General features: G+C 45.4%; 1 protein-coding gene across 1 annotated transcript; it reads left to right on the top strand.

Annotated features, from left to right (window-relative positions):
* Window positions 1-1,297: 1,297 nt before the first annotated feature.
* Window positions 1,298-12,994, top strand: LOC117452619 (serine/arginine-rich splicing factor 4-like). The gene is made up of 7 exons (XM_034091332.1): window positions 1,298-1,462; window positions 3,684-3,835; window positions 4,314-4,471; window positions 10,494-11,638; window positions 12,061-12,200; window positions 12,455-12,608; window positions 12,899-12,994. Exons 1-7 carry the CDS (start codon window positions 1,298-1,300, stop codon window positions 12,992-12,994), a joined length of 2,010 nt encoding a protein of 669 aa, XP_033947223.1.
* Window positions 12,995-13,290: the final 296 nt, after the last annotated feature.

The raw sequence follows: 13,290 nt of genomic DNA, 5'->3' as shown, positions 1-13,290 counted from the left end.
CACACACACACACACACACACACACACACACACACACACACACACACACACACACACACACACACACACACACACACACACACACACACACACACACACACACACACACACACACACACACACACACGCACACGCACACACACACACAGCTCTGTTGAGAAAAAAGGCCCCCTCTTGTGGCTCCTTCAAACACGGAAAACCGCCTCAGCACTTTGTCCCCTGCTGGGAATTAACTCAACTCATGATGCCAACAGTTATCAGAGAGACACTGTACTTGTTTAAATAAGTTTGGTGGAGGATAAAAGTTGTGTATTGTACTGTATTTACTCTGGTAATAACACTGTTTTCTAATTTATCCAAACAATCATATATTACGATCAGCTGTTGCTTTCTGTATAATTCTGTATTGCATCAGCATTCAAATAATGATTTAATTCATTTTAAATTATTTTTCCCAGACATTGTAATCCTTCTTTTCTCCACTTTTTTTCTCTCCGGTTTAATGCTGCACTGTCAGAGTAACCATCTGTGCAGCAAGCCCACCACCGTCCATAAGACATCTGTCAGGAGGAGTCAGTGCCACATTTCAATTTCTAAAGATAACGATATTTGATAGGACATAGTCACCATATTGGGCCAATGTAAGAACCAATGAGTGTTCGTTTTTTTACAAAGACCCCAACCTCTCTAGCCTTCATGATCACTCCAAACCATTTCCAACCTTGTGTGTAGAAGCTAACAATGGATCTTCAGTTGGAAATGAAACCCTTTTCGCTGTGAAAAAGAAGACTTTGAACCACATTCAAAAGGTAGTACTTTGTCAAATACTGTTATTTCTATGTGTACCTTGTCATGGACACCTTACGCTGGAGGATTCCCTCTATGTAATGGTTACAGAGGTGTAAAGGTATCCCATCAATAGTGGTGTGTGTTTCAGCCATGAGTGCTCCCAAACTCTACTTAAGATATATTGCATTGTAACTGACATGGAGGCATGACTCACTGAGGTCTATTTAAAGAAGATACATCTCAAATACACTTTAAATTATACATAGGAATTATTCTGCTTATCTACAATTCAAATATATATCTGAATAATTAACCTTTAATTTCTTAGAGCCTTCCTAATCATAACTAATAAGAGCTTCATTGTTTTGATGATAGTTGTTATTCATATTATGATTATGACAAAGAGTCTCCTGGGAAATAACCACAGCAGATATTTTGAAAATGAAGGCTATTTTAGTGCTAAGGTGCCTGGGGATAGCCAGCCAACAGCAGCAGCAGAAGGATAGACATGGCGCCCCCTGCTGAGGACCGCTACTGCCGTCAGTTCCTGCCCAACACCTTTGACCCGTCCCGCTGCAGAGCCTGCCTGCGGCCGGATCACATGCACCTGTGTGCGGACACTTCTGCTGCTGCTGCCGCTACTGGTGCTCAGGAGGACGGAGCACAAGAGGAGGTATGTAGGCCTACGTGAAACATTTAATAGCTTTGCGAAATCATGTGTTCAAAGGTTTACATATAAGAATAGTTTCAAAAACGTTAAGGAAAATAAAAATGATAAAAAGTGAAGATTAAAACGGATAATTAACTCACTTCTAGGTATCCTACTGTATGTTTAGCTTTCAACGCAGGTCACTCGTCACGTATGAATGCAGGGCTAACCATTCATGCTAGCTTATATTATGTTTGGACATTTTCTTTATTTTAAAAATAAAGCAACATGCTGGAAAACCAGTAAAATTACTTTTTGGATGTTACTTTCTCAGTTATCCACGCACTTTCAACTTGTTATAATAATAATGGGCCACATGCCACCTTCGATTGCTATTTCTCAGCTAATGCTAGCTAACATGAAACATTGCATTAAGAAAAAGCAGCTATTAACAGTAAAATCAACACACTGTCAGCTCTACAGGTAATGAAAAAAAAACCTGAGTGTCCCAAACATTCAACAAAATTGTTGCTTTTGTAAGTTACCTACATGATGTTATTAACCTTCTTCTACAACTACTGGCACCATACATCATATCATGCTAAAAGACATTGAAGATAAATCACCTAAATAATGACATTTGTATTGTTATGATTGTGTATTGCAGGGTAGAGCTATTTGGTTGAGGTTTTAACAGTCATGTTTATGTGACCAGATCTAGTCTAAAACATTTATTAAAACAGGTGCATTATATATTGAGGTCAAAATCTATTGACATTATAAATAACGGGTCAAGTGTCTTTTAATGATTGAATATGACTGGTGTGTCAAAACGGTCCCACAAGTTGCACACTGAATTGAAATGATGTCAACTAATAATACAATCCTCAAGTGAAACGACTGTGGAGGTGGGAGAAGGATAATACATTAAGGTGGCATTTGATTCTGTATCATTAATTAATGAAAGCTCATTACAATCCTTAGGGAATAGGTTGTAATCTAATATGCCCAAATGACACATGCAAACATATACCCTCATACAAACGACCTACTTTAGTTAAATCCTTCAGTGGACTAAAGTAAAGAAAGTTTTTACTCTGCTGTAGTTACTATAATAAGACTTTCTCTCGATCTGAAAACAAAGGACAACACTTCCAACTCATGTCAAGAGATCAAGAGCTAAAATGGCTGTAAATGAAGGAGAACTAAAGATCAAGATAAAGATGAGAAAGAAGTTGAGTGGGCAGTTCAGGTAATGCAAAAGCACCAGAGTAATGAAATAATGATGAGCATGACCAGAGACTAGCTTGAGTTACGTCCTGTGCAAACTAAATGTATTGGCTTAGCTGGAACGAAGGGAGAGAAAGAAGGAGGGAAGAAAGTGAGCTGCTTAAAGCTTGACAGCAGATTTAGCTGAAAGACAGCATGAAGTCGCAGTAAGTAAAATATGTTTTAATCTTTTAACTTTGGAAGATAGTTGGCTATTACTTTATATAGGGTCAGTTTATGTTGGTTTGGGTTGTTTGTTTTTCTTAAAATGAATGGCTCCTTCTAATACAACTGACTGGGCTTTTGTCAGGCTAATACAGTAATGAAAGTTGCTGCATAATAAAATAAAACATTATACATTGTAATATCTTCTAAATCTTATCCTTTTAAAGCAGGTGATAACAAAATCTCAATAAATATTTGATTTACAGGCACAATCAAATTGAACTGTCTCTATAAACTTCAAGATTCTGACTCCGACAGTTAATGTCTTACATTTTAAATACTCTGAGGTCCAGGGCCAGTTTTAGCGTAGTTACCTGCTAAGTGAATAATAAAAGCATGTAGTAACCCTAACAAGGCATTGTTCTCACTTTAAATCCTGTAGCTACAAAAAGCCTCGTTAACTGTCAAGAAAAGCTAAATAAAGGTTTAACATAACAAAACATGACAGTTAAAATCCATGAATTTGGTTGCAACGCTATTATAAACAAATATAATACACATAAAGCTTTTCTTAAAGTACCTAAGCAGTCGATAAACTGTTAACAAGTTCTTTACAAGTGCCTATCAATGTCTTATAATCGTACTATAAATTGTGTCTTTAATGCTGTTATTAAGGCTTCTATATTCTCCTTAACACATGTCGATGTCAATAACAATAAGCATCGTATTATTACCTATTATCTAACACTTATTACAAGAGCCTTAATTTAAAATGTATATAGAAAATGTGTTGCTGTGCTCTACCATCCAGGACGCAGATGATGATCCTCGTGCCCTTTCTGAGGTGACCAGCAGAGCCAGTAGTGATGACGTGAGTGGCGTTTGGACCTACGAGTGGAATCTGGTCCACAGTCTGAGTCCTGAGTGGGAACTCAATATCTGTGACACTGACATACAATCAAGGTGAGTGTATCCTGTATCCTGATTTAGAAACCATATGTTTTTACGTAGAAGTATGCCTGAGCAGTGAGCACATATACGTGTATACGATGAAACAGCACACTCACAGAAAGACACCTGAGTCTGTTGGGTTCCTCTGTGAATATCACTGAATGAGCTGCTTAACTTTAGCTTTCAAGGATCAAACCTTACACTGCCAATGGTCGAAAAAGATGAAAATAAAATAAATAAATTGTAGTGGAGTATAAGTATATAAGGCACAGAATGTAAATACTAAACTTTAAAGTTGTACATAGTACAGTACTTGATTAAATGTAATTTCCAGTACTGAACACTACCGTCTTTTACTTTTTACAATATGTGTAATTACCAACCAAGTTGCCAGAGAGACTTTTCTCCAGTAAACATGTTTTCCAACACGTTGTTTGCTCCAGCCTCTGGGTCTGTATATCTGTGCTGACCTCGTTCTGCCATCCTCCAGCTCTCCACATCAGTGGGACAGTCCCGAGAGGAGCAGATCGCTCAGCCCAGAGAGAAACTGTGAGGATCACAGAGATATGACCCGGCTGGACCCGGCCAAAGCTGAAAGCTCCTGTATGGATGAGAGGAGGGGCCGAGACCGGTCCCGCCGGGAATCGGGTAGGGTCACAGATATACATACTGCACCTTTAAACTTAAAGGGACAGTTCACCTCACTATAAAAACTATTTATTTTCATGTTTTATGAAGAAACCTATGGGTTACTTACGTAACCCCAGTTGTCAGAGTAACATGAAGTGAGATGTCTCACTATGGGATGCGCCTCATCGCGGAGCAAACAGAAGCATCAATCTCATTACGCCAATCCTGATTGGCTGGTGATCTTGACGTCAGCGTCAGGGAATTCACCCCCTATAAGTAGCTTGCGCCACAACGCATGAGTCATTCAAAATAAGCACCTCTTCTCGCTTCACCATAGCAAGGAGGGCCGTCTGGTGAGACATCTCACTTCATGTTACTCTGAAAACTGGGGTTACGTAAGTAACCTATAGTTCTCATTCATAACACTCCGTTCGATGTCTCACTATGGGATATTGTAGCTCCCGTATTGCCAGACGAGCTTATCTCGAAAATCACCAAACCGACCAGAACTTTTAACAGGTAGGGCTCTGACTCAACCAGGTGCCCAGCACTGCTTGAGTCACACTGGGAGTAGAACGTCCAGACTGTTAAGAGGCGGACAAAAGTGAGCGGCGAGGACCAGCTCGCCGCTGCACCAATGTCCTGGATGGGAGACATCCTGGACAGCGCCCAGGATGCAGCCAGACCCTGAGTCAAAAGAGCTCGCGGACCCGAGGGTGCCTGCGAACTCTGACTCGTATGGGCCCCACAGCAATTGCTTCCACAAACAGTGGGAGACCCGTTGCTTAGTAACAGGCTTGCCCTTATAAGGGATAGCCCAGGACACAAGGAGCTTGGTCATTATGACGAAGCACCCTTGATCTGTCCCTGTACGTGCGTAAAGCACGGGCTGGACACGGCAAATCCGGCCGCTGTTCCCCGGAGGAATACAGTGGCGGGGAGGATGCCTCAATGTCAAATATGGTACCTGAACCAACCGCCTTAAGATAAAGGCAGGGTTGGGCTTCAACCACACTCTGTTTGCCCTGGGGCGAACTGAGTGCATGAAGACTGTACAGATAGCGCATGAGTGCCACTGGCTCGCTTTGCAGCTGCCAGGGTCAGCTTCATGTCACACTGTATTCAGATTGTACCACTTACGGGCCAGGCCCATAGAGCCAAGCGCTCTGGGTGTGGGTGAAAGATCGCCCCCCCCCCCCCCCCGCTTGGGACAGTATGTCCCTGCGTAGTGGGAGCTGCCATGGCTGCCCGCACAGCAGCTGATATATCTCCGCTAGCCAGTACATAGCTGGCCAGTGCGGAGCTATCAGAATAAGTGTGTGGCGTTGCTCTCTCACTCTGGCCAGAGATGGAGGTATCAGAGCCACGGGTGGGAACGCGTACAGAAGGCCCGGGGGCCAATCGTGCGCGAGTGCTGACAGCCCCGCTCCTGCCGCCCGCTTGTGGCAGACCACACTTCCATGCTCACCGGCAGGCACCGACTGGCCATCGGGAGGACCGGGAGGGTGTGTGTGTGTGTGTGTGTGTGTGTGTGTGTGTGTGTGTGTGTGTGTGTGTGTGTGTGTGTGTGTGTGTGTGTGTGTGTGTGTGTGTGTGTGTGTGTAATGTGGCCCGAGCGAGCGAGAGAGAGACCTTACGTGCATTGTTGTTGTTAGCATCTGGTGCTAGCTAGCTGTGCTAACAGATATAAGGAGCTGTTTAAATGAAAACAGAGGAGCGACATTTCGCCACAGCTGCACCGAGCACTTGACTTTATGCAGGCAGCCAGACAGCGGGACATTGTACGAGAAGTCAGCACACTCATGATTGCAGCAACATGATTGCAGCGTCCAGGCAGCTCCCGTTCGAGCATATGCCATTGCCTTGAGTTGCACATAGCTCCAACGATCCAACACACACACACACATATACACACACACACACACACACACACACACACACACACACACACACACACACACACACCCCATTTGTATTGTATGAGAGAGGTTCCAGGTTGAATTGAGGCGAATATTTGTAATGTTCAGAGGTTGTTTAATATTCATGAGAATATTTGTCATTGTTCAAATGATAATAAACATTAGCATAAAGCATATTTGTCCACTCATATGTTGATAAGAGTATTAAAAACTTGAAAAATAGGTACATTTAGAACAGATAAAAAATGTGCGATTAATTTGCGATTTATCGCAATTAACTATGGACAATCATGCGATTAATCGCGATTAAATATTTTAATCGACTGACAGCCCTAGAAAATACGCATCTTTCAGGTCGACTGATGTAAACCAGTCGTTTTGTCGCACGAGCCGCATCAGAGATGTGTGAGTGAGCATTCGGAACTTATATATTTTTAGATATTTGTTCAGAGCCCTCAAATCAAGTATTGACTGAATTCCGTTCCCTCCCCGTTTGGGAACGAGGAAGTACTTGGAATAGAAGCCGCCCTGACTCTGCTCGGCGGGTAAAATAGATATAGCCCTCTTTTCTAGGAGTGAGAGAATGAGGGCTGACTCTCCTCGGGCCTGCGAGTGCAGAATGCCCGAGAAGCGAGGGGGGGTGACAGCGAATTGGAGTCTGTAGCCCCGTGTTACTGTCTTGAAAACCCAAGCAGATGATGTGATCATCTTCCACTGCATGCTCCTTAGAGCCAGTGGAGATGTCACATCTCCTCCCCTCTGAGTCTCTATTTGTTGTGTTATGGGGCCCTCTAGTGTCTGAACACAGTGGTGCCCCCTTTCGACAATACCCACCGACACTGCGCATGCACGTGACGGTGGTGCCTTCACAACCCCAGCCGGCACTGCGCATGCGCGTGACGGTGGTGCCTTCACAGACCCGCCAGTAATCCGCCTTTTGAGAGATGCCGTAGCTGCTCTCAGAAGGGGAACAGTTGACGGGCTGTTTATTGGTTTTATTGATTTTCTTTTCATTTTTTGAGCTGCGCCCTCGGCCTGAAGCCTGGATGCGTCAGTGGCAAATGTTTTATAACAGAAGAATCAACCAATGTGTGACATGTGTTTGTGCGGACTTGAGGATGGTGTCGAGGCGGCGGGAACGCATTCAGAGCTGGGGAACCGTGGACTTCCAGCTCTGTCACAGAGGGGAGAAGGAGAGGCTGTCACGCCGCTCGCTTCTTCTTCCTCGACTGCTGGCCGAAATTCTGGGTTGGCTGCGCCTGAGCTGCAGCCGGAACCGGAGATTTTCTAGGCCAGCTCGCCCTTGTCTCCAGCCTGGGCTGGGGACTCGGGTCGGGCTGCGACCTCTGCGTCTTCGGTGCTTTAAACCGAGCAGAGTTCGAGGCAGCTTGGGCGAAGGACTGCTGCTGCGAAGGACTGCTGCTGCGAAGGCAGCGGCTGGACCCTTCGAGGGAGGCAGAGGTGGAGTGCCTCGTTCTCCTTCTTCGACTCACACCTCCTTTGCATGGAGGCGAGAGCGGACAAATGTCCGTGACCGCTGCCATCTCGTCCAGAGTGGCTGCCCCCGGGTTACCCGACAGGTCCTCGCAGAGCTCCGCTTGGTAAGCGGTTAGCAGCGAGGACACATTCAGGGCCCTGGTGGACAACGCTGCAGCTTTGTAAGACTTTTCAGTCATTGTCAACTGAAATCGGTCCGACTTTGCTGGCAGCGTGGGGTTCCTGCTTGGTGACGGGCCCACCTTCGGTAGGAGGTGGGCCGCTACCAGTGGTTCCATGGGCGGTATGCGGAGCAGGCCGAGCTTCTCCATTCCGTCACAGTCTAGGGAGGAGGCACCCTGGATTGTCCACGAGACCGACACCTCATCCAACATCTCCGGGAAGACCGGAAGGAGTTGCCTCTTTGTCCGCGCTGCTTGGAGAAAATGTTTCCCCTCGTAGCGGGACCTGGAGGTCTCCTTGGCCATTTCAGGCCACGGGACGTCGAGTCTGGCCGCAGCGCGTTTACACACGGCCTGCAGGTCCATGCTCAGACCGGGCGAAGCTGGTGTGCTATCGCCCGGGAGAGCAGCCCTCGCTCCAGGCTTTGCAGCCTGAGCCGATGACATGAAGGTGTCTTCTTCCTGTTCATCCGCCTCGGACAGGAGGAACGCCAAGGCGTCCTCTTCTTCGTCCTCCTCGTAGTCCAGCTCGAGGACATCCTCCGCGGCTGAGACTATGGTGAGGTATAACCGGGAGCCCCAGCTTGGTAAAGCATGGGGACCCGTTCCCGCGTGTCTTGCCGTCACCGGGTCCCGGCCTGCCAGGGCGCGGGATTCCGGTTCTGTGGCCATCGCAGATAATGAGCCCCAGACCGACACGGAGAGGGGTTCACTCTCTGTCCATCTTGTTCACCTCGTGGCGTGGAGAGGGCCCGCTCTCGACAGGTAGGATGGGAGAAAAATATGTTACCACCCTGTCCTTAATCCGGAGAAAAGGACGGTGTGGGTCTTTTATTCCCGGAGAATACTGACTGGTGTGACAGTATGCTCCTTTAATCCTTTCTTCCTCCGTGGAGAAGAGAAAAGAAAAAACTTCCTCGCTACCGTGGTGTCGATAGAGAGGGAGCGAGCTAGCAACAGGTGTGTTGCTAGCTTAAAAAATCAGACCTACCTTACTTTCCCGGGGAGAGAAGGGCGAGGTCGATTTTAATACTAACTGCGTTAGTACTACCGTCTTCCTGCGAAGCAAAAGGAGTAGCCGGCGAGCGCCCGTCGACCGAAATGGGTATTTGGGTTCAGTCTGTGGACAGTGAAGCTTGTCCGGCTACTGTAGAGATGTGCTCTGAAGCGAGAAGAGGTGTTTGAATGACGCATGCGTTGTGGCGCAAGCTACTTATAGGGGGTGAATTCCCTGACGCTGACGTCAAGATCACCAGCCAATCAGGATTGGCGTAATGAGATTGATGCTTCTGTTTGCTCCGCGATGAGGCGCATCCCATAGTGCAGCGTTTCTCAAAGTGTGGGGCACGCCCCACTGGTGGGGCGCAGAGATGTGATAGGTGGGTCACGAAATACAAAATAAAAAAATGTTAAAAAATGTAAAAAGAAATAAAAAAAATATTTTTCTTTTTTTTCACACTGGTGGAATACCAAAACAATAAAAAATAGTTTTATTTCGATTATGTTGTTTTCATAATCGTTGCAAGCCAAAATCGTAATTGCGATTAAAATACGATGAATTGAGCAGCCCTAGCTCAAAGTGCACCAGATTGATGCATTTAACTTCAACATTTAAAAAAAATCTTCCTGGGGGAGCATGCCCCCGGACCCAGAGGATGTGACGTCCACCACCAAATAAAGCAGGTTAAAATAATTAAATTGCTACATTTTCTTTTAGTAAACACTGAAAACGGGTCCCACAGACCCAAACAGCACACAAAGGTTAAAGGTAGACCCCTGTCATAGAACGATACATTTGACCATTTTAAGCTTGGCCTACCATTTTATTGGAGTGATGAGGAACAGGTGGGGCTTGAAGAGGCCCACCTGTTCAAAGTGGGGAATGACAGAAAAAGTTTGAGAAACACTGCCATAGTGAGACATCGAACGGAGTGTTATGAATGAGAACTTTTTTTTTTTTATTAAACTGAACTACAAAAATGTTGGCACCACCAAGAAAAAAAGCTGCTCATCGATATCACGCTTGTGCTCATTTGTTTGTAAAATAATGACAAAAAGAAAAAATTCTTACATTAAACTCACAACCAAATCTGTGAATTATTTTAAGTAGTTAGGTCATAATTTCTGGAAATGTACATTGCTGATGAGTTTTGGAAAATGTCATTTTTGGTACCTTGAGTCAAGTGCCATCTAGTTTGCTTCGAACTGGAAAGAAGGTATACATCTTTGCAGATATCATTTTTCAGTAAGTCACCAAACCATTATATATTGATAAGAAACATTAAAGGGAAAATGAAACATATGTATTCTTGATTTTGGGGTGAACATTTCCTGTATCATTTTTTAAATGAGTTGCTACCTTAAATGTAATTTAGGACTATCTTTTTTGGACCTTGACTTGTGCTCATGTGTTTTGACAGGCTACATGAACAGACAATGACATGAGACTTTAACCATTTTCAGAGTCCAGAGGAAACCGGGAACAAGAGAGTGGCTACTTCTCTCCTGACAGAAGAGGTGTGGGGGAGCGGCAGATGGAGGAAGTCACCAAGCGGCCGTATCGTTACTACGAGAGAGGGCATGCTCTTCCCAACAATTATGTTCCTGAGCCCAAAGCCTGCGTCCCCTACAGGAACGTCAACCTCGGCACGCCCTCCCTCAGGAGGAACCCAGAGACGTACCTGCAGGAGATTTGGAGAAGTGAATCTCCTGAGAGGTACACGTACCACTCCAACTTTAGACGAGGGGCTGATTCACAGAATAACTCGCCGACGCGTCACAGCTCCGTGAGCCCAGATCGCTACAAATTAGCTGAATCTCCTGTGGGCAGCCAGCGGAAAAGCTCCCTCTCCAGGGGTCAGGCTCGGTCTCACTCCACGTCTCATGGCTCCTCTCCGCTCCCATCACGCGGTCTCTCTCGGCAAACATCCAGCAGGTCCAGTCCATCCCGCAGGAGGGGGTCCACCACCTCTCGGGCCGCCTCACCTTCTAGAGTCACCCCTTCTCACAGGAGCTCAGACTCTTCGCATTTAAAGAACGGGGACTACGATGCTCAGAGGAGATGCAGCCGGGACTTGAGGAGTCCTTCACAAGCTTCAAACAAACACAGTTTGGACTCTGAGAAGCTCTACAGGAATCTGAAGTCTATCTCCCGCCGTGGATCCTCGGCCATCCAGCACAACTCATACGAAGGATCTCAGTCATCTCCTCGAACCAGAACAGCCTTCAACAGCTCGGCCAACTCTCGCACACGCAGCAGCCGTGAAGTATCACCGTCCAGGAACGGCTACAGTACACACAGCCACACCCCCCCGAGGGAGCCCCCCTCCAGAGATAGCAGACTGTGTCCTTCTCAAGGCTCCTGGCAGGGGTCAGCTCACTCTTTACTCAGCATCCCACGCTCCCGCGGTTCCTCCACTTCAAGACGAGGGCCAGACTCTCAGCTGCTTGGTGCTTCACTGTCACATGTTGCAATCGCAGAATCTGACATAAGCCACGAGAGGAATGACAATCAGGTCAGCGGTGATAGAAGCAGGAGCAACATTAGGAGAGGCATGGAGGCCTTACTCATCTCGGAACCAAAGAAGGCTGCAGTGGAAGAAGAGGAGGTATGTATTTCAGGTAGAACTTGTCTACAGCCAATCTAATGTGACTAAACTTTTTTTTTTTAACTATTGGGATTGAGATAAAAACAGATTGCAAACTCCTCAGGATAAATTGTAATAACTTATGTCATTTTCTTCTTTTACCGACTTTACTCCGTGCCACATGCTAAAATAGGTTGGTGAACATTAGGCACGTTCCTAAAGACTAATTTCAATATAAATGTGTACATAGTTGCCTCAGAAAACCATTGAGAGACATTGTAAACATAAGTATCTAGCTAACATGTGCTTGTTTTAAATGTTAAAAAGGTCCCTTTGTTCTTCCGCAATGTGTCCAGCAAGATGCTAGCATGACTGTGGACTCAAGAGACAACTTTTCCAACTACATATCATTTAAAATGTGAATTCATCTCGATTTATCTGAGGTGGGGATGACCATAGACGACTACATTGTCCTGGCTGATATCCCTACGATCCAGCTGGAGTCGGAGGAGGAGCTTACAGGTTTGAGGAGGCGGGACCAGAGTCCGAGCCCGTGCAGGGACCAGAGGCCCCGGACTCACAGGTGGGTGGGTCCGTATGATACTGTACGGTAACATCGCATGGCATCTATTCCAAGAAAGCAATAACAAAAGTCCCATGACCAAAGCAAAAACTTTGGAGATATCTTTTGAGTAATTTTGTTTGTAATTTTGTTTGGCCAAAGAAAGGAGGAGTGCCTTTGCAGAGGAATTCGAAATTTGCAGAAGGGAAAACAAGGATTTAAAACTGTGCATAAACTATGTGTTTATTTCTCTGCACTTTAATTTGACTATGAAGGAGCCAAGATAAAATGGACACCTACAGTTCAACGCTTGAGTCAGATGAGAGGGGGAGAGTCAGAGAGAGAGGCAGAGACAGACGAGAGAAATGTCGGGACTCTGAGAACGGACGGTCGACTCGAAGACAGTCGGTCCCATCCACTCATTCACAGGTACAACGCTATAACTGCACAAATATTCACCCTTAAATCCATGTTGAAACAACAGAGATGTGACGATTTGTGACATATCAATAAGTCAATGGACAGAGTAGACAAACAATCAACTTTTTCGATCATCCATGAATGGTAAAAGTAATTTATCATCTCAGACTCAAAACTAAGATGGATAATTTTCCAAATGTCTGACATTTTATAGACCAAACAATCAGTTAAACTAAAAATGAATCAAGGATTAGTTGAAACAAGAGAGCTTGTAACCCTGTCTGTTTGTCCTATCGAAGAGCTCAGATTATCAAGGTGGAAAACACAGATCCTCAAAGGTGGAGGAGCGAGCATCTGCTGAATGCCCGCAGATGCAGGTGAGCACGGTCTTGTGACTTCCCGGCGTCTGAGTAAATCACATGGGGGTTTGGGGGAAAATGGGTCATTCATACATTCATCCTTAAGTAGATCCCTGATATGTATTTCAGCTCTGTCACCTCAGGTGCTCCTCTCACAGAAGCCCCTTGCAGGAAAAGTCATTAGTTGGCACTCTACTTTTTAGGGCAGCATGCTCATATGATTTATCATTTTTATATTAATAGGAAGTGAAAGAGGGATGGTTAAACTCAATATATACTGCAGTTTCAGCGCTGTAGTGTCACGCCTAAAACAGATTGTTCACCAAAAGAAA

This window comes from Pseudochaenichthys georgianus, chromosome 1 (genome assembly GCF_902827115.2).
Source record: "Pseudochaenichthys georgianus chromosome 1, fPseGeo1.2, whole genome shotgun sequence".
NCBI lineage: Eukaryota > Metazoa > Chordata > Actinopteri > Perciformes > Channichthyidae > Pseudochaenichthys > Pseudochaenichthys georgianus.
Note: the sequence above shows the minus strand (reverse complement) of the source record. Positions and strands in the feature narration are given on the sequence as shown.